The sequence below is a fragment of the Callithrix jacchus genome, chromosome 2 (assembly GCF_049354715.1).
Source record: "Callithrix jacchus isolate 240 chromosome 2, calJac240_pri, whole genome shotgun sequence".
Taxonomy (NCBI): Eukaryota; Metazoa; Chordata; class Mammalia; order Primates; family Cebidae; genus Callithrix; species Callithrix jacchus.
The window spans coordinates 72,256,434-72,277,668 of record NC_133503.1 but is presented as its reverse complement, the minus strand read 5'-3'; the positions used below and the strand labels follow the sequence as shown (position 1 = coordinate 72,277,668).

Sequence of the window (21,235 nt, the reverse complement as noted above, 5' to 3'; positions counted from 1 at the left end):
TCAGGATAACAGGGCTGTTAGTTACCCTCTTTTATAACTATATCTGTATCTTCTTTAATACTGAAAGTCCTGGTTCTCAGGGATATGGGATGATAGAATAATTATTTACTTCATCCCACCAAAATGATTACCAAGAGCAGACAAAACTTTGTGTGCATAACTCATCCGCCCTGCCCTCCTTTACATAATTGTGCTGTCTACATTGGCAGAGTATGTATCCACTAAATACTATAGCTCTCCCATTTAACCTGCATAAACTCCTATTTTTGGACTTAGCTTTTCAAGTCACTACATATTAAACGCCCCCTATTAGTTCATATGTCAATCATTTTGGTTGTCTAGAAGCTTGTTCTCTAGATGATTCTTTAAAAGGCATATATAGGGGCCAGGCATGATGGTTCACGCCTGTAATCCCAGCACTTTGGGAGGCTGAGGCGGGTGGATCACAATGTCAGGAGTTCAAGACCAGCCTAGTGAAAACCCATCTCTACCAAAAATACAAAAAATTAGCCAAGAGTGGTGGCACTCACCTGTAATCCCAGCTACTCGGGAGACTGATGTAGAGAATTGCTTCAACCTGGGAGGTGAAGGTTACAGTGAGCCAAGATTGCACCACTGCACTGCAACCTTGGTGACAGGGCAAGACTCCGTCTCAAAAAAAAAAAAAAAAAAAAGCACTCACACTAACAGTATGTCTTATGTTTACTGTATGTTGATAACAGTCTGTGCCCTTTATATTTGAAAACCAGTTTTGGTGAAGTCTAGATCTGGCTCACATGATCTTAAAGAATCTTAAATATATGTTACTCCAAAAAAATTTTTTTGGTATGGCACAAAACCTTGCTTCAGGTTTAATGACACTCGAATTTTCTTATTAGTCACTTGTTCTTTTAGCCTAGATGCCCAAAACATATTCTTTTTCCTTAAACTCAGTAATTTTATCAGAATATATCCTGGTGTTGGTTTTTCTACATTGACATTCTCAGGTATACTGTGTGTTCTTTCAGTGGGTAGTTAAATTTTTTTTTTAATTTAGGAAAGTTTCCTTGAATTATCATTTTTAGTATTTGTTCTAATCCTGTGCATTGATTTTTTTCAGAGGTCTATTTCTCTGTATGTTGCTTATCTGTCACTCTCCCTTGAATCTTTAAAAAAATTTTATTTTTAAAAAAATATCAAAGTATAATCTACATACAATAAAATTCACTCTGTCTTATGATTCCTTTACAAATGCATAGCTATGTAACCACCACAATTAAAACAGGTAGTAGTTTTGGCACCTCCAAAAATCTTCCCTGTATACATAATTTGGTATTAAAACCACAGGAAAGACAAGAAAGTAACTACTATAGAAGTCAGGATAATGGTTAATTTTGGGAGCAGGGTGGGGGCTGTAACTGGCTGTGGCATATGGAGAAGGTTCTGGGTAAAGTTAAAAAAGTTCTAATTTTTGACCTGGGTAGTGATTACAAGACTTTTGGCCTCATAATAATTCATTAATAGGAAGTACAAGGTTCCATTCTACAAACCTATTCAACCAATAATTTATCCTCCGTAAAGATAAATGGTAAAGATGATTAACTGTTAAGGCATCTTTTGATTGGACACAGTGGCTCATGCCTGTAATCCCAGCACTTTGAGAAGCTGAGGTGGCAGGACTGCTTGAAGCCAGGAGGAGTTCAAGACCAGCCTGGGCAACAAAGCAAGACCCCCATCTCTAAGGAAGATTTTTTTTTTTTTTTTGAGACGGAGTTTCGCTCTTGTCACCCAGGCTGGAGTGCAATGGCGCGATCTCGGCTCACTGCAACCTCTGTCTCCTGGGTTCAGGCAATTCTCCTGCCTCAGCCTCCTGAGTAGCTGGGATTACAGGCACGCGCCATCATGCCCAGATAATTTTTTGTATTTTTAGTAGAGACAGGGTTTCACCATGTTGACCACAATGGTCTCGATCTCTTGACCTTGTGATCCACCCGCCTCAGCCTCTCAAAGTGCTGGGATTACAGGCGTGAGCCACCACCCCCGGCCCTCTAAGAAAGATTTTTTTAAATATTAGGCAGGTATAGTGGCATCCATCTGTAGTCCCAGCTACTCAGAAGGGTGAGGTGGGAGGATCGCATGAGCCCAGGAATTCAACGATACAGTAAATTATGTATAATCATGCCACTGCACTCCAGCCTGGGAACAGAGCAAGACCTCATCACAAAGTATAATAATAATAAATTAAGAAAGGTTACTTTAGAGGAGTCTCTCCTCTTCCTTCTTATGTTGTATTATGGTGAGTTTTATACATATATATATGTTTTCATCCACAGTTCCTGGTTCCTAACTCCCATAGTCTTTGTTATAATGTTGGAGTGCTTAAGGCCTCAGGAAACAGGATCTCTCTCTGACCTTCTCCTGTCCTTCTTTCATCTGCCCAAGGCAGGACTCTAATCTGACTGTGGGTCAAAAGACCCTCATTCCAGACAGAGTCCTGCCGCATACTCTAGAGGAAGGAATGCTACAGAGAGCCCAAGAAAGGTCTGAGCAGATGTGCCTTGCTTGTTCAATGATCACATTTCTACAGTTGTCAACCATACCTATGCAATGAATTCTCCATAAAACCCAAAATAACAGGGTTCAGAGAGCTTCTAGATAGCTGAACCCATAAGATTCCTCCTTAAGGGTGGTATGCCCAGGGAGGGCATGGATGCTGTACTCCTTCTTCCCCTACACCTTGCCCTATGCATCTTTTCATCTGTATCCTTTGTAACATCATCCTTTAAAATAAACTGGTAAATGTAAGTAGATGTTTCTCTGAGTTATGTCAACCACTCCAGCAAATTAATTGAACCTAAATAGGGGGTTGTGGAAACCCCAACTTGAAGCTGGTCAACGTTCTAGAGGCCCAGACGTGAGACTGGTGACTCAAGTAAGAGAGGGAAATCTTGGGGACTGAGTCCAGACTATGGGATCCAATGCTACCTCCAGGCAAATAGTGTTGGAATTGAATCGGAGGGCACCTAACTGGTGTGTGGGGAAAAGAAACCCACACCTTTGGTCACAGAAATCTTCTTTTGTGTTGATGATTGTTGTGATGGTGTGAGAGCAAAGAAAAAACATGGTTTGAGAGTTTTTCCCTATACATGTATACAGGACTTTCTCCCAAAGTTCAGGGTAAGCAAAGAAGAGTGATTCAAAATCACCAAGGAGTTCACAGCATGTGGTGGAAGGAGAAGAGGATGGAGGAGAATCTCCTTAGCCTCAGAGGTCTGTATCAATGACCTGAGTGCCTTTCTAGTGTATTCCAATGCTTTAAGAAAGGGGAAACTTCCTTTTAAGCAAAGGAATTATAATTCAAAAACTGCTAATAAGGGCTGAAAAAAGGAGAGATAAATATAGTTAAATGCCAATCCTGCAAAATTTAAAAAGGAAAAAATAGGAGTAGTAACTGCCTGTGCTTTGAGAATAACTACAAAACAAGAGTGCATATTTCTCTTTGAGCTCCCCTGGCACAGAAAGCCAAATCTGACAGGAGAGGAAAGAGAGAAATTTTACCCTCCATGACCATACCTACTTACTGAGCTGAACTTGGTTTAGTAAAGTCCAGCACTCTAGAAATCAGAAGAGGGAAAACAGGAGAGACCCATGTGTGTACCGACCCCTACTACAGCTGCAAAGGCAGGCATTTAAATTTACTCTATAGGTTAACCAGAAATTTTGAGCTGAGAAAGGAGGAATGCTATGATCATTATTTCCTTTTTGCTTCCTGTTACAGCACTTTCATACCTAGACTTGTTATGTTTTGTCTATTAGTTATTTATACTTGCACACTCCCTAATGTCATAACCTCCATAAAAAGAGGAACTTTTATATATCTTCCATGCACGTGGGCCAGGACCAGGTAAAATGTTTTACACACACATATGCTGAGTATGCCTGGTGCGTTAAACTTTTAAAAATCAAGGGCAGTCAGGTCAAACAGAAAATTGGTTCTGTACTATTTCAGAAGGCAAAAATCAGAAAGGAAAGTAAGGGGGAGCATATTAGGCCAACAGTAACACAAAACTTCATTAGCACTGGTTGCCCTGAGAAGTAATGTCCCTTCACCATCTTTGAAATATTTTAAAAGAGGCTGTGTGCCCACTGGCAGACATGCCGGGGAAAGGATATCCTTCACATTTGAAGGTTCATGTATTTCTTTGAATATGTCCAGATTGAATTAAAAGGGAAAGGGAAATTTGACATCTGCTTCAAACTCCTAAGATTATGTGTTTCTAAATAAGGCTGTCCTCAGTGACTCAGACTGAGAACCCAATGAAGAAAATAAGGAGAAACAAATCTACCCCAAAATCTATACAGGTCATCCATTCAAACCCCACTAGAAATCTATCATTTGATAATTCCTACTTTATCATTCCAACTTTATCAGAGAATCAAATACCAGAACAAATAGTTGACTGGGCATTAGCATTTTACATGTGTTATTTTCATTTCATCCTTGTTATTTTACATTTATATATTTTGTAAGAGGACACTAATACTGAGAAAATATGCAATGAATGGGTTTTGAACTTTGACTCAAATCATATTCTTTTCATTGAACCTTCTAACTTCTAAGGTAAGTTACTAAAATACAATCATTTATAAATGTACTACATTCGTAAAACATTATCATTGTTTCTTTTGTGTATTGGAATTAGAAATCTCACTATCTCACTTTACTACCATATCTTAATTTCCATACTAAATTCATGCTTTCATGTCTTACCACTTATTTCAAGCTCTGCCCAGTGGGATTTCTTTCCATTTGCTGCTTCCTCAGTAGACATAATTGTATACATCCTCCGAGGGTCAGGGGGCTCGTATTTTTCTTTGGGCATGCCTGTTAAAAAAAGAAACCAATCAGCATTCTAAAAAATCAAATAAACAAAAGCCACAACATCACTTTTTTTTTAAGACAGAGCCTCACTCTATTGCCCAGGCTGGAGTGCACTGGAGTGATATCGGCTTACTGCAACCTCTACAAGCGATTCTTCTGCCTCAGCCTCCCAAGCAGCTGGGACGACAGGCGCGTGCCACCATGCCCAGCTAATTTTTTGGATTTTAGTAGAAACAGGGTTTCACCATGTTAACCAGGATGGTCTCAATCTCCTGACCTCGTGATCCGCCTGCCTCGGCCTCCTAAAGTGCTGGGATTACAGACGTGAGCCACCATGACCGGCCCACACCACCTTTTAAACGTGGACACCCATATTATAATCTAGCTAATAAATGCAAAATCTCTACCATCTTCCACTAAAAGAACTTCTTGCAGAAACTGATTATTTCAAGTGCAGGACAAGACAGATACAAACAAGCTGAGAAGCTAACAAGGGTGCAGCTATGGCAGACACAGGAGCCAGCTTAAAGAAACTTCCACTGGCCAAATATGAGACAATCCGAACATCACAAGAATGACTGCAACTGAGTCATTATGAATTTCATGAGTTCATAATTTTATCTGAAAATCAAAAAACTTAAGTCACCTGAAAATTGTAAATTAAAAGAATCGGCCGGGCGCAGTGGCTCACGCCTTTAATCCAACACTTTGGGAAGCCAAGGCAGGTGGATCACGAGGTCAAGAGATCGAGACCATCCTGGTCAACATGGTGAAACCCTGTTTCTACTGAAAACACAAACATTAGCCGGGCATGGTGGCGCATGCCTGTAGTCCCAGCTACTCAGGAGGCTGAGGCAGGAGAATCACTTGAACCCAGGAGGCGGAGGTTGCAATGAGCCAAGATCGCACCATTGCACTCCAGCCTGGGTAACAAGAGTGAAACTCCGTCTCAAAAAAAAAGAAGAAAGAAAAGAAAAGAATCAAACAATTATCCTACATTTCTGGCAGAAACTAGGTGAGTGATTGTTTTTAACAAAATTCTAGCTAATAAATGCAAAAAGTTACATAATTAGAAAATAATCAGTTTACAATCTCTAATAAAATAATGGCAATGATTATCAATAGTTAATAAAACCATTAAGTGGGAAAAAAAATCAGTGGAAAATTTTCAAATGGATAGATCAGGTTAAAACAGCAGTTCCCTACCCTTCTGGCCCCATGGACCAGTTTTGTGAAGACAATTTTCCACGGATTTGGTGAGGTGGGGTAGTTTCAGGATAAAACTGTACCACTTCAGATGATCATGCATTAGTTAGATCGCATCACAAGGAGCATACAACCTAGATCCGTTGCATGTGCAGTTAACAAAGGGGTTTGCACTCCTATGAGAATCTAATGCTGCTGCTGATCTGACGACATGAGGCAGAACTAGGCAGTAATGCTTGCTCACCTGCCGCTCACTCCTGCTGTGCAGCCCAGTTCCTAACAGGCCATGGACAAGTACCAGGGTTGAGAACCTCTGAGCTAGAAGACCTAAATCCAATGATCGGTCTCATCATTAGGACAACCAAACATCACGTGCCTCCCAATAAGACACTATGAGAAGTACACATAAATCACCTATGTCCATGACCCCTCACCAACAAAAACTGAACCTGAATCAAATCAAGCCTCTCCAGATCTGATACTAGTTTACAGAAAGTAAGAGATCTAGAGGAATATGTTTAAAGTAACACCACAGGACACAACCATGTGAATATAACTTTATACTACCAAATGATACACTTGGTTATGATAGCAACTATCAATTTTACCACAATTAAAAATTTTTTCAATTAAAAATAATACAAGAACACAGTCAGCCAGATGCAGAATATAAAAGAATGACAAAAGACCAGATTTCTTGAACAAATCAATGGTCTGAAAAAAGAAGAGTAAGATGAAACATATGGAATAAATGACTTAAGAGGCACAGCAATCAAAGGCAATGTACAGAGCTTGTTTAGTCCCAAATTGAACAAACCTGGGTTTTCCGATTTTGAAAATCAGAGAAAGTTGAAAGTGGACTAAATATTAGTTAATATTAAAGAAGTACTGTGATTCAAGCACAGTGGCTCATGGCTGTAATCCTAGCACTCCTGTGAGTCTTGAGCCCAGGAGTTTATGAGACTGGCACCAGCCTGGGCCCCATCTCTTACTAAAAAAAATTAAAAAGTAGCCAAGCATGGTTGTATACACCTGTAGTCCAGCAACTCAGGAAGCTGAGGTAGGAGGATTGCTTGAGCCCAGGAGGTTGAGGCTGCAGTGAGATGTATGTGCCTGCACTCCAGCCTGGGCAACAGTGAACCCTGTCTCAAAAAAAACATATTGGCCGGGCATGGTGACTCACACCTGTAATCCAAGCACTGTGGAGGCCAAGGAGGCAGATCACCTGAGGTCGGCAGTTTAAGACCACCTGACCAACATGGTGAAACCCCCCGTCTTTAAAAAAAAAAAAAAAGGTATTATGGTTATATGTGATTTTTTTTTTTTTTTTTTTTTTTTGAAACAGTTTTGCTCTGCTGCCAGGCTGGAGTGCAGTGGTGCGATCTCAGCTCACTGCAACCTCTGCCTCCCGGGTTCAAGAGATTACCCTACCTCAGCCTCCTGAATAGCTGGGACTACAGGCACGCGCCACCACACCTGGCTAATTTTTTGTATTTTAGTAGAGACGGGGTTTCACCATGTTAGCCAGGATAGTCTCGATCTCCTGACCTCACGATCCACCTGCCTTGGCCTCCCAAACTTCTGGGATAACAGGCATGAGCCACCACGCCCAGGCTGTATGTGATTTTTTTTAATCCTTGTCCATAATAGATGATACATTCTAAAATATTTAGGTGAAATAAAACATCACTCCCATGCATATTCCCTCAAAGCCCTTGTTCCTGTCTCGCTTTTATTCTTTTGGCTAAACCATAATCCTGATCTAACCAATTGTCCACCTACTCTGTATACCCATGCAGCTAACACAGCTGGAGAAAAACCTATGACCATGTGAGCCTAAAGTGAGCCAGTCAGCAATAATTCCTCAGACTCTATATACTACCCAGAAATAATACCGGAAATTCCTAATCTATCCCCTTCTCCTAGATGACTTCTGTCTTCAAACCTCCAACACCTACTCCTACAACCTCCCTCTAAGCTGATGACCTTACTTCTATTTTCACAATGAAACAGAAGGGGATACAAACTCACACGTATACCAATCTATCCCTTCCCTTAACATGTAAGCTATTTGTGCACGTCTATCCACCCCATCATTCTGCCTACTCAAGGACAATCCCTTCCCTCTTCTCATCACATTATGCCACCCTACTGGATCTTTACTTTCAGCACACATTCATGTGGTATTCTTTCCTCTATTTAAAAAAATGTCTTAACTTCATTTCTCACTCCAGCTACTTCCCTTCTCTCATTCTCTCTATAGCAAAAACAATCCTCAGGAGTTGTCTATGTTCTCTTCTATTCTCCTCCTCCCAGTTAAACTCATTCAAATGAGTAAGTGTTTTTAACATTTCACCAAAAACTATCAAGAAGAAACCCAGTAGCCAGGCACAATGGCTTACGCCTGTAACTCCAGTACTTTGAGATGCTGAGGGGAGAAGATCACTTGAGCCCAGGAGTTCAAAGCTGCAGTGAGCCATGATCATGCCACTGCACTCCAATCTGGGTAACAAACCATGACCCTGTCTCTGACAAATTTCTTTTTTAAAAAAAGAAGAAACCCAGTGATTTTATATTCTTCTTTCCAATGGTCACTTCTCTGACCTCTTTTTGCTTATGTTCATCATTTGATATAGATGATCACTCCCTCTTTGAAACACACTGCTCAGTTCCTAGGATATCTATTTTCTTGATTTTCCTCCTCTCTCCCTAGATTTAGTTTTTTTGCTAGTTCTTCCTGCAGAGTTGCAATTATCTCCATTTTACCAGAAAACAAGCTCAAAAAAGGTTTAAGCAATTTGCCCAGTGTTACAAGGCTAGGAAATAACACAGTCAGGCTTTGAATGAGTCTGATTAAAAGTTAAAGCTAATGGCCAGGCGCGGTGGCTCACGCCTGTAATCCCAGCACTTTGGGAGGCCGAGGCGGGCGGATCCCAGCTAATACAAAAATTAGCTGGGCTTGGTGGTGGGCACCTGTAGTCCCAGCTACTCGGGAGGCTGAGGCAGAACTGCTTGAACCCAGGAAGCGGAGATTGCAGTGAGCTGAGATTGCACCACTGCACTCCAGCCTGGCTCCTGGTGACAGAGCAAGACTCTGTTTCAAAAAAAAAAAAAAAGTTAAAGCTAATTTAATTATGCTAGGCTGCCTCCCTGCTGACAGGAAGTAGAACTACTTTTTTTTTTTTTTTGACTCAGGGTCTTACTCTGTCACCCAGGCTGGAGTGCAATGGTACAATCTCTGCTTACTACAGCCTTTACCTCCCAGACTCAAAAAACATCCTCCCCTCAGCTTCCCATGTAGTTGGGACTACAGGCATGTACCACCAGACCCGACTAATTTTTGTAGAGATGGGTTTTCACCATGTTGCCCAAGCTGATCTCCAACTCCTGGGTTCCTGCGATCCGCCTGGCTCGGCCTCCCAAAGTGCTAGGATTACAGGCATGAGCCACTGCACCTGGCCTACTTTTCAAACATAGAAATGGGTTTTGACTGTATAGTTAAAGCACAGAAGGAGGTAAGTAATCCTAAAAAGCTGCTTGAAATAAGAATATAAATGGCCAGATAAAACAAATTGGTCTCATACATTAATTTCTCCAATATAGAAATATAATAACTGCTGGTTTTAGACTGATACAAAATACCCAGTACAGAAAGGTAAACATAAAGAAGTGTTCATTCTATCTAGAGGACAATGTGGAAAAGGAAATGTCCTTTCTGAATGACATGAATATATCAGTAATAACCTAGAAAACATAAAATGCTCTGTTCTGTGCTACCAGAGCTTGATGACAAACATCCCTTAAGATCATCTAAATGCCACTCTTCTGACCAGATTCCACTTACAAAATTACTATCTGATCTTCATTAGCTTTCCCAAATAGAATTTAATAACGATAAGAAATTACTCTGACCAGCTATTAGTATTTTAGTTCTATTAATCATTTGAATTCTCGATTGAAGTTCAGAAATCTGACTTACCAATCTCATGTAAGCTTAGTGTGAATCAATGTTCAGTTTGATCACACTTCAGGAAGTGTTACTGGCCTAAGAAATCTGAAAACCATGCCCTGTACCTATGGCCATTCCATCAAACAGTCTTGATTTCTGCCTAGGCATTCAATCACTCCCTTTCTTGGTTTTTCATGAGATCAGCTGACTTAAAATTTAAGATACTCATTATTCTAATCCCCAAAGCACTGAAGAGATCTTCAGTGCTTCTCTATTTTCCAAATCTCTGAGATTGGTAATTAGGAAGTAAAAAAAGAAGGCTAGAATAAAAGAAACACAGCAGATTGGACATATGCCCACAGAAAAACCCAATCCATTTTTCTGGGAGTCTGACAAAGTGTAGCATTGAAGTCTAGGTAACAGAAAGGATACAGAAATACAGGCAATTTAGGATTTTTCCCAAGACTTTTTAAATCAACAAGTAATTCTTGCTCTCTAAAAAGTATAGTATGCCACTTAAGATTACTATCTAAAATAACAAAAGTATTCCCCAAAAAAAACCTGAAAACTTTCAAGGAGAATTACAAAAGAATACTTTTTTTTAATAGCTAGGACAGAGTCAGAGTCAGCAGGCATATAGCACCTAACCAGTTAACATCTTACTAATTAAATGCCAGACACCACTACTGATCCCGGCACAATACAACAAAAATCTCTACCTGTTTCAGATCTCAGAGCACTTTTTCATGATCTTAGAATAATTATTTGACTCAAACATAAAACGTTACTTGTATTTATTAGAAAGATATGCTTTCAGATTCATTTACAAAATAGCTTAAACATACAAAACTTATGACCATCCTGGGAAAGTCAATGGTGCAAAGCAGAATTACAAACCATGAAAAGACCATACAAAAACATTTAAATTAAAAGCGGCCTATATATATACCAGAAACCTCAAATGCTTGCCAGAATCTAGAGGAAGAAAAAAACCTTCATGAATCCAATTTACTTCACACTTCTAGAAATGCTGGAGGTTAGGGGGAGCTGGGGATAGGAATCACAGTGAGGGGTATAAGAGACTTAGCAGTGTTGGAAGTAAAATGCTCAGTGCTGCAAAGTGAAAATAGCACTCATGCAAAAGTTTTCTCAGCAAGGCTATGTACTTCTATAGAAGGGTGTGTCTTGTGGGTGGAACAATGGGGAGAACACACCAGACACGGGAGGGGAAGGGGTCTAATCCCTAATGCAGTTAGTCCCTACTGCTGTGTCTTTTCCCTACTGGCTAGGGTTGGACCGCATAGTCTAAGCTAATTCCAATTGGCTATTTTAAAGAGAGCTGAGGTACCAGTCGGAGGGGTGGGATGAGTAGTTTCAGCAGGAAGAACCATTACAGAGCAGGTGACTTAGGATGACTTAAGACAGAGCAGGTGATACATCAGGTGACAGAGGCTAGCAGAAGGTTGTTTACTGAAACTAGGGGCAATGAGGCATAAAGAATGAGGAAGTTAAACTTTAAAATGGAGAACAAAGAACAGGGAAGCTGAACATACTGATATGCTGGTTCTTTGAACAGAAACCCAGAACTCATTGTATTTAACAATTGCCTCCCTCTTGAATTTTAAAGGGAGTTAACAGACTAAACCTTTGAACAGGAATTTTACTGTATCCTACAGCAGAATATGAGGTAAAGCAAAAAGAAATAAGAAAAGTTAAGAAAACCAACTGGAATAAAGACACCCACAAGGGTCAAATATAAAAAGTTACATTTAAAGGGCTTAAATATATTTGAACCTCCTCTGGTTAGGCAAGAGGTGAAAAGAAACCTAGGAGAGGGGGAGGGCCTCTGGTGTTTTTCAGTCAGGAATCAAACATGTTCAGTGAAAATTGGGGAAAATCAAACATCTGAGTACTCCCCCTCAGAAAAGGATTGGTAATGACAAAATAATAAAAATCAGAGCCGAAATCCACCCGTCATAACGGCCCCTGGCCAGCAGGTATGCCACAACCCCACCTCTCCCCGACCCCAATAAGCAAAAGAAAAGCCATCTATACTTAAACTTCAAAATGAATATTTAAGGGGAAAACAACAGGGGTGCCTGAGAAGCTGCTGTAAAAGAAAAGACACATGATTTTTCCTCTACTCTCACACTTAACACGAACACTTCTGTGACCAGATGTTCGTGAAGGTTTTTCCCCACACACCAAGCAATTCTCCAGCATATACCAACTGAGTGTCCCATAGCTAAATTCAGTCCTGACAATATCTACCCGGAGTTAGATCCCACTGAAATTATGTGCTCAGTCCCACAATACTGCCCCTCTCTTCTTCAGACTCAAGTAATAGGTTCTTACACACAATTCTGGGTTCTCAACACTCTCTCCTGAAGTTGGATTAATTTGTTAGAACGGCTCATAGAACATGGGAAAACACATTCACTGGTTTAAGGATATGATAAAGTACAGATAGGGTTGCATATAGGGCGAGGAATAGCACAGGGGTGCAGCACTTCCATGCCCTCTCCCACCTCAGTCTACTTTGGGGACCAAGACGGAGCTATCACTTGAGCCCAAGAGGTCAAGGCCACAGTAAGCAGAGATGGTACCACTGCACTCCAGCCTGGGCCATAGAGTGAGACCCTGTCTCAAAAACCAAGACATACAAGCAGCCGACAAACATGAAAAGATGTTCAACATAACTAAACAGAAAAATGCAAATCAAAATCACAATGAGATACCATCTCACACCAGTCAGAATGGCTATTACTAAAAAGACAAAAACTAACAGATGCTGGTGAGGCTGCCCAAAAAAGGGAACACTTATATACTGTTGGTGGGAATGTAAATTCAGCCAATGTGAAAAGCAGTTTGGAGATTTCTCAAAGAACTAGAAACAGAACTAGGCCAGGCCCAGTGGCTCACAACTGTAATCCCAGAGCTTTGGGAGGCTGCGGCAGGCAGATCACCTGAGCCCAAGAATTTGAGACCAGCCTGGTTAACAAGGCAAAGCACTGTCTCTACAAAAAAAAAAAATGCAAAAATTAGCCGGTATGGTGGCATGTACCTGTGGTCCCAGCTACTTGGGAGGCTGAGGTGGGAGGATCATGTGAGCCTAGGAGGTGGAGTTTGCAGTAAGCTGAGATCACACCACTGCACTCCAGCGTGGGTGACAGAGTGAAACCCTGTCTCAATAAATAAATAAATAACCAAAAGATAGACAAAAATGAATTTTAAAAAAATCCTGCTGGGCACGGTGGCACGTGCCTGTACTCCCAGCTACTCAGGAGGCTGAGGTGGGAGGATCGCTTGAGCCCAGTTCTGGGCTGTGGTGCGCTATGCCGATCAGGTGTCCGCACTAAGTTCGGCATCAATATGGTGACCTCCCAGGAGCGGGTGACCTCCCGGGAGCGGGGGACCACCAGGTTGCCTAAGGAGGGGTGAACCGGCCCAGGCTGGAAACGAAGCAGGTCAAAACTCCCTTACTGATCAGTAGTGGGATCGCGCCTGTGAATAGCCAATGCCCTCCAGCCTAGGCAACATAGCAAGACCCTGTCTCTAAAAAAAAAAAAAAAAACCCTGATGAATCTGCAAGGAAAAAAAAGAAAAAGGGGGGACAAAAAAAAACAGAACTACCATTTGACCCAGTAATTCCATTACTGGGCATATACCCAAAAGAAAACAAATAAATCTTTCTACAAAAAAGGTACGTACATGTATTCATATGCTTAATGCAGCAAAGTAATAGCAAAGACATTCAACCCAGCTGCCATCAACAGTGAACTGGATAAAGAAAATGTAGTGGACCGGGCCCAGTGGCTCACGCTTGTAATCCAATCCCAGCACTTTGGAAGGCCGAGGCAGGTGGAACACAAGATCAGGAGTTCCAGACCAGCCTGGCCAATATGGTGAAACCCCATCTCTACTAAAAATACAAAAAAATTTTATCCCAGCTTCTTCTCGGGAGGCTGAAGCAGGAGAATCACTTGAACCCAGGAGGTGGAGGTTGCAGTGAGCTGAGATGGTGCCACTGCACTCCAGCCTGGGCAACAGAGGGAGACCGTCTCAAAAAAATAAAAAGAAAGAAAGACAAAGAAGTGGGGAGAGAAAAAAAAAAGAAAATGTAGCACATATACATCATGAAATACTACATGGCCATGAAAAAGAATTAAATCATATCCTTTGCAGCAGCATGGATGTACCTGGAGGCTATTATCCTAAGTGAATTAATATAGGAGAAGAAAATCAAATACTGTGTAAGTGGGAGCTAAACACTGAGTACACATGGACACAAAGATGGGAACAATAAACAATAGGGACTATTAGAGGGAGGAGAGGGGAAGGAGTCTAAGGGCTAAAAATTTACCTATGGTCACTACCTGTGCAATGGGATCATTCATGTCCCAAACCTCAATGTCACACAATATACCCATGTAACAAAGCTGCACACATACCCCCGATCTAAAAGTTGAAATTATTTTTTTTTTTTAAATTACTCAACCTGTAACTCAGAATATATACCTTTGAGTATTTACCCAAAAGAATGAAACTACACATACCCAAAAAGATATGTATATTGTGAAAATAAGTAATTTAAAATCTAAACTGTTGGAACTTGTTAAATATTTTGAGCCTTAAGAGAATGTGATTACGGGACCTAAGTCACTTAAGCAGGCAACTGTAACCTAGGCAGCTGTAACTTTTGGTTCTCTGATTATAAATTAACCTTATTTCTTACCTACATTGTTCTGTAAAATGTTGTAAATGACTAACCAGTGCCAGGGAAGATGTCTTCCCTCTTCCTCTTAACTGTTGATATTCATTACAGATTAATTTCCCTCTTTCCTCTCTCACACACAGGCTGATTCACGACTACCACATTGTTTAAGATGGAATGTGTCGAGGAGCAGTGGCTCACACTTGTAATCCTAGCACTTTAGGAGGCCAAGGTGGGTGGACTGCCTGAGCTCAGGAGTTTGAGACCAGCCCGGGCAAAATGGTGAAACCCCATCTCTACTAAAATACAAAAAATTAGCTGGGCATGGCAGCATATGCCTGTAGTCTGCAGTTATTCAGGAGGCTAAGGCAGAATTGCTTTAACCCAAGAGGTGGAAGTTGCAATGAGCAGAGACTGCACCATTGCACTCCAGCCTGGGCGACAGAGCAAGACTTTGCCTCCCAAAAAAAGAAAAAAAAAAAAAGATGGAATGTTAAACACACTGTTGTAAAGAAAAAAAAAAAAAAGCTGGCGGGGTGCGGTGGCTCACGCCTGTAATTCCAGCACTTTGGGAGGCCACCAAGGTGGGCGGATCACCTGAGGTCAGGAGTTCAAGACCAGCCTGGCCATTATGGTGAAACCCCATCTTAAAAAAAAAAAAAAGCTATATGGAAAAGAAAATAATCTGTTACTCATTAAACTGTTGTAACTCATAAACCAACCTCGACAAGAAAATGTTGTAATCCTATTAAATGTCTTTTTTCTGCCTATATAAGCAGGACCTTAACTTTTTTTTTTTTTTTTTTTTTGAGACGGAGTCTCACTCTGTCACCAGGCTGGAGTGCAGTGGCACGATCTTGGCTTACTGCAATCTCCGACTCTCTGGTTCAAGCGATTCTCCTGCCTCAGTCTCCTGAGTAGCTGGGAGTATATGCACACACCACCATGCCCAGCTAATTTTTGTATTTTTAGTACAGACGGGGTTTCACCATGTTGGCCAGGACGGTGTCCATCTCCTGACCTCATGATCTGCCTACTTCAGCCTCCCAAAGTGCTGGGATTACAGGTATGAGCCACCGCGCCTGACCCAGGACCTCAACTTTTAACTTTGAAGCCCAGATCCCAGTGCTCTAGATTCCATGTTTCCCAGATGGTCATTCCCAAATTTCCACTTAAATAAGCTCTTTGAAACTGGATTATGATCCTTTCTATTATTTCAGGTTGACAATATAAATGTTCATAACAACTTTATTCATAATTGCCAAAAACTAAAAACCCAAATATTCATTAACAATAAATGGATAGGCTGGACATGGTGGCCCACGCCTATAATCCCAGCACTTTGGGAGGCCAAGGTGGGCGGATCACTTGAGGTCAGGAGTTCAAGACCAGTCTGGCTAACATGGTGAAACGCTGCCTCTACTAACAATACAAAAATTAACTAGGTGTGGTGGCACATCCAGTTGTGTGGGGGGAAAAAGGGGGGGCGGGTGAGGCAGGAGAATCGGACAATCACTTGAATCCAGGAGGCAGAGGTTGTGTTGAGCCAAGTTTGAGCCACTGCACTCCAGCTGGGCAACAGAGCAAGATTATTCTCAAAAGAAAAAAAAAAGTAAATGGATAATAAAATGTTAACATATCAACACCACTAAATACTACTGATCAAGTAAAAAAAAATGAACTGATGACCTGATACACACAAATATGAATAAATTGCACACATTAAGAGATCCAAGAGATTCCATTTTTATGAATTTGTGGAGATAAAAATCAGAACATTTTGCCCCTATAGCGAGTGATGGAAATATTCACTATATTAATAGGTATATGGTTTATATGGGTATATATATTTATCAAGTCTTAAATTATACATTTACGGTCTACATGCATATTGCATTTTATGTCAATTTTACCTAAACTAAAAATATTCTATATTCTAACACGTGGCCAGATAAAAGGACTTTTTTCAGACAAGCAATTACTAAGAAAACATACAACTCATGAACTTTTGCTAAATAAGTACTCATTACAACATTAATGGTATTAGTGCAAAATTTATCAGTATCAGGCCAGGCGCGGTGGCTCAAGCCTGTAATCCCAGCACTTTGGGAGGCCGAGGCAGGTGGATCATGAGGTCAACAGATCGAGACCATCCTGGTCAACATAGTGAAACCCCGTCTCTACTAAAAATACAAAAAATTAGCTGGGCATGGTGGCACGTGCCTGTAATTCCAGCTACTCAGGAGGCTGAGGCAGGAGAAATGCTTGAACCCAGGAGGCGGAGGTTGCGGTGAGCTGAGATCGCACCATTGCACTCCAGCCTGAGTAACAAGAGCAAAACTCCGTCTCAAAAAAAAAAAAAAAAGTTATCAGTATCAAAATGGAGTGACTGATGTCAAGCTCTAACAAAATGTACCCCTCACTATGCAAGGAATCCCTCAAAATGGCAGTATCCCAGATAATCTGCTTACACAATTGCCTGACACAGCTGTCTCTACCAGTGAACCAACACTAACCCCTTGTTAGGGGCACTAAGCCCTTGTAGCCAACAGTCTTTCTTTCAAAACAACTTACTTCAACCTCCTCTTTGTCTTTAAAAGTTTCCCCTTACCAAAACCTCCTTGGATGTACCTATGATCCCTTAAAGCACGTATGTTCCTGATTACAATCCCCTGCTATTCCTGAATAAACACTGGAAAGTTGGTCTCTCAGCAGCTCATTTTAGCTTCACCTTAGGAACCAAAGATAACCTGGGTGAGGTGGCTCACGTCTGTAATCCCAGAACTTTGGTGGGCCAAGGCAGGCGGATCACTTGAGCCCAGGAGTTTGAAACCAGCCTGGGCAACATGGTGAGACCTTGTCTTTACAAAAAAAAATTTTTAAACAACTAAAATAAATTAAAAGGAACCAAGATTGTCAGAGAAAGAGAGTGTATATAAATCAAGGAAATTAAATGGAAACACTGGCCAGGCTCACACTAGTAATCCCAGCACTTTGGGAGGCCCAGGCAGGAGGACTGCTTTGAGCCCAGAAGTTTGAAACCAGCCTGGGCAACAAACAGAGACTCCTCATCTCTACAAAACATAAAAAGAAATCAGCCACCTTTGGTGGCACATGCCTGTAGAGGCAGGATGACTGCCTGAGCCTGGGAGGTTGAGGGTACAGTGAGCTATGATCACACCACTGCACTCCAGCCTGGGTGAGAGTGAGACCTTGTCTCTCCCTCCCCTCATCAACTGTCCCCCACCACACACACACAAATACTAAATCTGGCTTGAGAATATGAATATAAACTCATGATTTAATCTATTTCTATATACTGAAGTTTTGTAGAAGCAATATTACTTCTGAAATAATGGCATTTCTAAATTTTCAATTTCTAGCTCTAATACCAAGAAGCAAAGTTCTTTGTAAAATGGCCAATTACAAGACAGGGGCAGGAAATGTGTAAAATGATCCTAGGACATCTTTCAATGCCAAAAAGCTAAGTCTAATGGAATAATCATGTCAACATGATACAGAAGACAGCTAGAAGGGGTCCTCACAGGACAAACTGTGACATGTGAACAGTAAGAATCATAACTACAATAGAATAAAACACACTGAATCAATACAAATTATGAGAACCTCAAAAAAAGAAAGCCAGGCCGGGCGCAATGGCTCACGCCTATAATCCTAGCACTTTGGGAGGCTGAGGCGGGTGAATCATGAGGTCAAGAGATCGAGACCATCCCAGTCAACATGGTGAAACCCCGTCTCTACTAAAAATACAAAAATTAGCTGGGCATGGTGGTGCATGCCTGTAGTCCCAGATACTCGGGAGGCTAAGGCAGGTGAATTGCTTGAACCCAGGAGGCGGAGGTTGCGGTGAGCCGAGATCGCGCCATCGCACTCCAGCCTGGGTAACAAGAGCGAAATTCTGTCTCAAAACAAACAAACAAAAAAAAAATGTAGTGGCTCAGCTTGTAATCCCAGCACTTTGGGAGGCTGAGTGAGGTGAGCAGACAGCTTGAGCCCATGAGTCCAAGATCAGCTGGGAAACACAGCAAAACCTCATCTCTCCTAAAAATACAAAAATTAGCTGGGCATGGTAGGATGTCCCAACTACCTGGGAGGCTGAGATGGGAGAATCACCTGAGCCAGGCAAGTCAGGGCTACAGTGGGCAGTGATCACACCACTGCACTCCAGTCTGGATGACAGGAGTGAAACCCCTAGGGAAAAAAAGAAACGATTATACTGGGTTAAAAGTATTAGATGAATAATGGCATTAATGAAATGCTAAAAAGCACTACTACACAGATTCTACATAGATTGCTTTCTGATCCTAAGGTAGAAAATATTTAATGGAAGAATAAATCGTTACCCCCTTCACCAATCTTACCAACACTATGAGGGAAGAGTCAGATATTGGGGTCTCTTGATGAGATACAGAATGAAATACACATCAGTCATGTTTACACCTCTATTTGAAAACTAGAAGTACTGGCCAAATAACATCAAAGGAGCAATCGGACAAAATTAGAATGCGAAACTTTCTGCAGGTAAATGGGCCTGCTGCCTTCAACAAACTGATGTCAGCACTAATCTAGATTTGAAGAAAATTAAGGAATATAATCAGATGCAATGAATGTTCCGGTCCCTACATCGGACCCACAAGTCAGCCATAAAAAAAAGATATGGACAATGAGTGAAGACATTTAATACCTAGTTCATGTTCACATTAATGATTTGTGTGATGTTACTTTGACCAGGTACAAAAATGTGGTTTTTTGTTAAAAGGCTCTCAGACATTAAACTATTTATTTTAGTTGGCCAGATTTTCTTCACAGGAAATGAGACTGAGTTACAGGCAATCTTAATTGGCAAGATAAAATCCTGAATTTTCCCAGCACTATGGGGCCGGGTGCGGTGGCTCACACCTGTAATCCCAGCATTTCAGGAGACCAAAGCGGGTGGATCACTCACGAGGTCAAGAGACTGAGACCATCCTGGCCAACATGGTGAAACTCTGTCTCTACTAAAAATACAAAAATTGGCTGGGCGTGGTGGCGTGCACCTGTAATCCCAGCTACTCGGGAGGCTGAGGCAGAAGAACGGCTTGAATCCGAGGGGCGGAGGTTGCAGTGAGCCGAAATCATGCCACTGCACACCTGCCTGGTGACGGAGCAAGACTCTATCTCAAAAACAAAAAAAAATCCTAAATTTTCCCAGCACTTTGGGAGGCCTGGGCAGGCCAATCACTCCAAGCCCAGGAATTTGAGACCAACCCGGGCAACATGGAAGATCCTGTCTCTACAAAATTTAGCCAGGTGTGGTGGGGTGCCCATAGTCTCAGCCTACTTGGGAGGCTGAGGTGGGAGGATGGCTTCAGCCCAGGAAGCGGAGGTTGCAGTGAGATGAGATCAAGCCACTGTTCCTCCAGCCTGGGTGACAGAGTAAGACCCTGATCTCAAAAAAAAAATATGTTTTAATCTTGAATCTGACAATTCTCTTTTCTTTTACTATGCTTTTTACATTTTCTTTTTCTCCATTCTTTGTGCTTTACTTCTTTTCCCAACCATAAAGGAGAAAAAAAAAGAGCAACAGAGGAAAAGAAGGGAGATAAGCAGAAACAAAACAATCAGCAGAAAGACCCTTTTGAGTAATCAGACTCCTTAGAGCAATCGTAAGTTAGGGCACATTTGAAAAGGCAGTGACCGTAACCTTCACGCCAATCTACTTCCACTAAAGTGAATACAAACCCTCCTCATTTCTCAATTTCAACTATTACACAACCTCCCCACACTGCCATTGATTACCTTCCTCATATGCACCTGCTCATGCCACTATCCTGTTAAAACTTAAGATGGCCCTGCCTGCCTGCCTACATAATGTCCAAACCTCAAAGTCCTCTAATACCTCGACTTAGCTAAGTTTCTCACTTGTCTCCAGCCACTCTGACATATCCTGCTCAATAATGTCCTAATTAAAGGAAACCTAGTTCTAAGACTTTTTTTGAGACAAGGTCTCACTCTGTCACCTAGCCTAGAGTCCAATGGTACAATCACAAGCTCCTGGGCTCAAGCACCACCACACCCAGCTAACATTTTGTATTTTTTTGTAGAGATGGGGCATCGCTATGTTGCCCAGGCTGGTCTGGAACTCTTGGCCTCAAGGGATCCTCCTACCTCGGCCTCCCAAAGTGCTGGGTTTACAGATGTGAGCCACTGCTCCCAGCTTAAGACATAAGTATTTCAATACATGCTAATCTCTTTTTACCCAAGACAACCTTCATCCTAAACTCCTACTTTCTCTTCACAGGAACTCAGATGACACAGGAACAAGTTCAGTACTCCCCACTCTGCATGCACACCACACGTTTACCACAGTATGTCACCTTCAGTTTGTGTCTCCCAGTGTCTTGTGTAATGCCTAGCAAATTACGCTAATGTAGTGGTTGATTTTTTTCCTTCACAACCAAAATGAGGTTTTCACAGAAGAAAAATCCAAAAGCAATTCAATACA

The 21,235-nt window shown here is 41.5% G+C and overlaps 1 protein-coding gene across 6 annotated transcripts in view; it reads right to left on the bottom strand.

Moving 5' to 3' along the window:
* Positions 1 to 21,235, bottom strand: part of CNOT6 (CCR4-NOT transcription complex subunit 6) — an 83,825-nt gene that overhangs the window by 45,602 nt on the left and 16,988 nt on the right. For all 6 annotated transcript variants that reach the window (XR_004739600.3, XM_035290784.3, XM_035290786.3 and 3 more), the window contains one exon: positions 4,751 to 4,864. Coding sequence is in view for 5 of the 6 variants with exons in the window: in XM_035290784.3 (XP_035146675.1) it covers positions 4,751 to 4,862 (112 nt within the window). In the remaining variant the exon portion in view is untranslated. The remainder of the gene's footprint in view (positions 1 to 4,750; positions 4,865 to 21,235) is intronic.